Source organism: Plectropomus leopardus, unplaced genomic scaffold, assembly GCF_008729295.1.
Source record: "Plectropomus leopardus isolate mb unplaced genomic scaffold, YSFRI_Pleo_2.0 unplaced_scaffold10570, whole genome shotgun sequence".
Classification (NCBI taxonomy): domain Eukaryota; kingdom Metazoa; phylum Chordata; class Actinopteri; order Perciformes; family Serranidae; genus Plectropomus; species Plectropomus leopardus.
The window spans coordinates 1-2,925 of NW_024611141.1; the positions used below are offsets into that span (position 1 = coordinate 1).

Below are 2,925 nucleotides of genomic sequence, written 5' to 3' on the forward strand. Positions count from 1 at the left end.
CCTGAGACACTCGAGACAACCCAAAAGGTGAAAACAAAAAATGTGGTTGTGGCTGAAAATTCTGCAGAGACACATCTGTGCACAGCAGTTAGTTTTACTGAGGTTTTCCACATGAGGCGAGTCAGAAACTAGTGCAATATTATGCAAATTACAGCAGGCCTGCTGCCTGTTGTTGCTCCTCATTGTGTGATTTGCTTCTGGAAAAACTCGTGAAATAGAAATAGTTAACAAATTATTTTCCCTTGTGTATTTTTACCTTTTTAAGGTGGACTGGAGCAAATTTATTGCAGTGAACGGAGCGACCGCACACCCTCACACTGAGCCTGATGGGACTACTTATAACATGGGGAATTCATACACCCCTAAAGGTAATTTAGGACTCCAAATCAATTAAAAGTCTGTTTATTGTATCTCTGTACAATATGCAAGTGCGTGTCTGATGACCTTAACCCTTTGAAACTTGAGTAAATTGTCTTGATTCCTTTGAAAAATATGAGAAAAAATTAACCAAAAATGACAAAAAATTAGTAAAAACTACAACAAAATTGCCTGAAAATTATCACAAAAGAAGAACGTAAACAAAACAAAACAAACAAAGGAAATGACCTGAAAATGTGCTTTTTTTCTTTTTTTTCCCTAGAAATATTCCCCTAGCTTTTAAAAAAATAATTTTCTAAATCTACTAATTTTTAAAAAACAATTTCCTCGTTGCCTTTTTTAGCCCTTGTGTGTTATTTTTTAAATAAATCAAACTAATTTGCAATACTTGTCAAATGCATCTGAACGCAGGACAAGAAAAGTGATTTTCATCCAAGTTTTAAAGGGTCAAGCAACAAACTAATCATATCTGTGCCGACAGGAGCGAATTACAACATCATCCGAGTGCCGCCGACCAAGAAAACAGCTGGAGAAACCCTGGAGGGAGCCACAGTGCTGTGCTCTATTCCCTCCGTGGACAAGAGTAAACCCTCCTACTACCACAGCTTTGGTGAGCAAAAGTCAAAGCACTCAAAAAAATACTCATTGCTTATGAACGTATTCAGTCTCCGTGTTTGTTCTAAGATGACTTCTTGTAGGGATGCAGTGATCTGACATGATTCGGATACTTATTAAGAAGTCTAGGTATTGGCCAGATGATCCTTCTTAACTTGACTTAAGTCAGTGTTTCCCAGTAATCCTTAAATGATCAATGGCTGTAACGAACAGCCGATCAAATGAGGGGTATGTCTGGACTCTTTGCTCAGCCTGCTGACCCTGCTGCGACCCGGCCGAGGAAAATGGATGGATATGAAAATGCCAAAAACAGAATGCCAAAAACAACTGCATCCTCCTCTCCGAAATTTGAAAATAAACCAACATAATCCTCTCAATCCGTTATAGCAATGTCTGAGAACTACGTGTTGTTCATCGAGCAGCCCATCAAGATGAACCTGTTGAAGATTGTGACAGGCAAGCTGACGGGGAAGAGCATCAGCGACGGCATTTACTGGGACCCCAAACTCAACACGATCTTCCACCTGATTCACAAGCAGACGGGAGAGGTAAGGCTCCGGCAGGGCCCTGCGTTTCTATGAAACGGACTATTCACTGTGCTTTTACTGTCTATCAAACAAATTCACCCCTCTGTTCAATCCCGTCTTTAAGGTGAGCTCCGTCAAGTACTTTGCCAAGCCGCTGACCACATTCCACCAGATCAACGCGTACGAGGAGGACGGCTTCTTGATCATAGACATGTGTGCTTCAGATGATGGCCAGGCGATCAATAACTACAACATCCAAAACCTGCGAAAGTCTGGGGAAGATCTTGATGAGGTAAGCGGGTTACATAAACGACAAAACCATAGATCGACGACACGCCCCCGCTTACCCCCGCTGTGCTAAAGCGAAGTAAAATATGACGTCATTTGAAGCCCGCCAAAACATCCGTTCAACCAATCGCGAGTAGCTCCATTGAATGCGAGCGCATGGATTGGCAGACACAGCTGTCAATCATGGTGGAAAATCCCCTTTTTGTAGAATTGAATAATTTATAATAATAATTTTTTCAGGTGATGTGAACTACCTTCAGTGACAGAAACCATATTTGGGAAGAATTTATTTCGGGTTATCTTTGAGTTTTTAGTTTAGCCGATGTCCCATTTACTAACATGGAGGGGCGGGCTTTATGAGCTATACTGCAGACAGACACCAGGGGGCGATCCAGATTGAAAAGTTACACTTTGTGGGAACTGTCATGATGTCCGTCTTTATTTACATGATGACATGATGTCCGGAGCGCCAAAAACACTGTCAAAGCGGCATTATTTTACGTGTTCGGAATGAGAATGGGCTGGTGCAAAAAACACACAATCTTGCCCTCAAAACTTAAAAAACCAAAGAGATGATTGTTGGTTTCAGAAAGGCCAGCCTTCACTTTTCTTTTCTTTTTTCAACTTCAATTTCAAACATATATCTTAACTCTGAAGAAGCAGAAAGGGATTTTTTGTTCTTTTTTGGTGCAGCTGAACAAAAGCTGTTTAAAAAGCTGTTTTTATCTTTCCGTCAGGTGTATAACACCTTGTGTAGAGCGTTTCCACGGCGTTTCGTTCTGCCTCTCAATGTGGACCAGGAGACACCCTACGACCAGAACCTGAACCGGCCCGACACCACAGCCACGGCTAAAAGAGTCGCCATTAACAAGGTAGGCGGCCAAAACGATGTACAAATACCAGCACGGAGGAGAACCTGAAACTCATTTTTGAGTCAAGCGTGTCTGAACCTGAAACTCAGGTGTTGCAGCAGCACAAAGCCAGAAACAACAATAGCTTTATTTATAAAGCGCCTTTAAAAACAGAGTTTACAAAGTGCTTTGACAAACAAGGCAAAGCAGAAGCGAGAGGAGTTTCTCGCAGAAGAAACATGACGAAAAGAGCCAGAAAGTAACAC

At 41.7% G+C, this 2,925-nt stretch overlaps 1 protein-coding gene across 1 annotated transcript; it reads left to right on the plus strand.

The window, feature by feature from the left end:
• Nucleotides 1-6: 6 nt before the first annotated feature.
• LOC121963244 (beta,beta-carotene 9',10'-oxygenase-like) lies at nucleotides 7-2,680 on the plus strand (the record flags this gene model as incomplete). The annotated part of the gene is made up of 6 exons (XM_042513561.1): nucleotides 7-27; nucleotides 266-368; nucleotides 860-988; nucleotides 1,381-1,541; nucleotides 1,645-1,812; nucleotides 2,546-2,680. Coding segments are annotated over 6 exons (717 nt in total), but the record flags the coding sequence as incomplete, so codon positions are not given.
• Nucleotides 2,681-2,925: the final 245 nt, after the last annotated feature.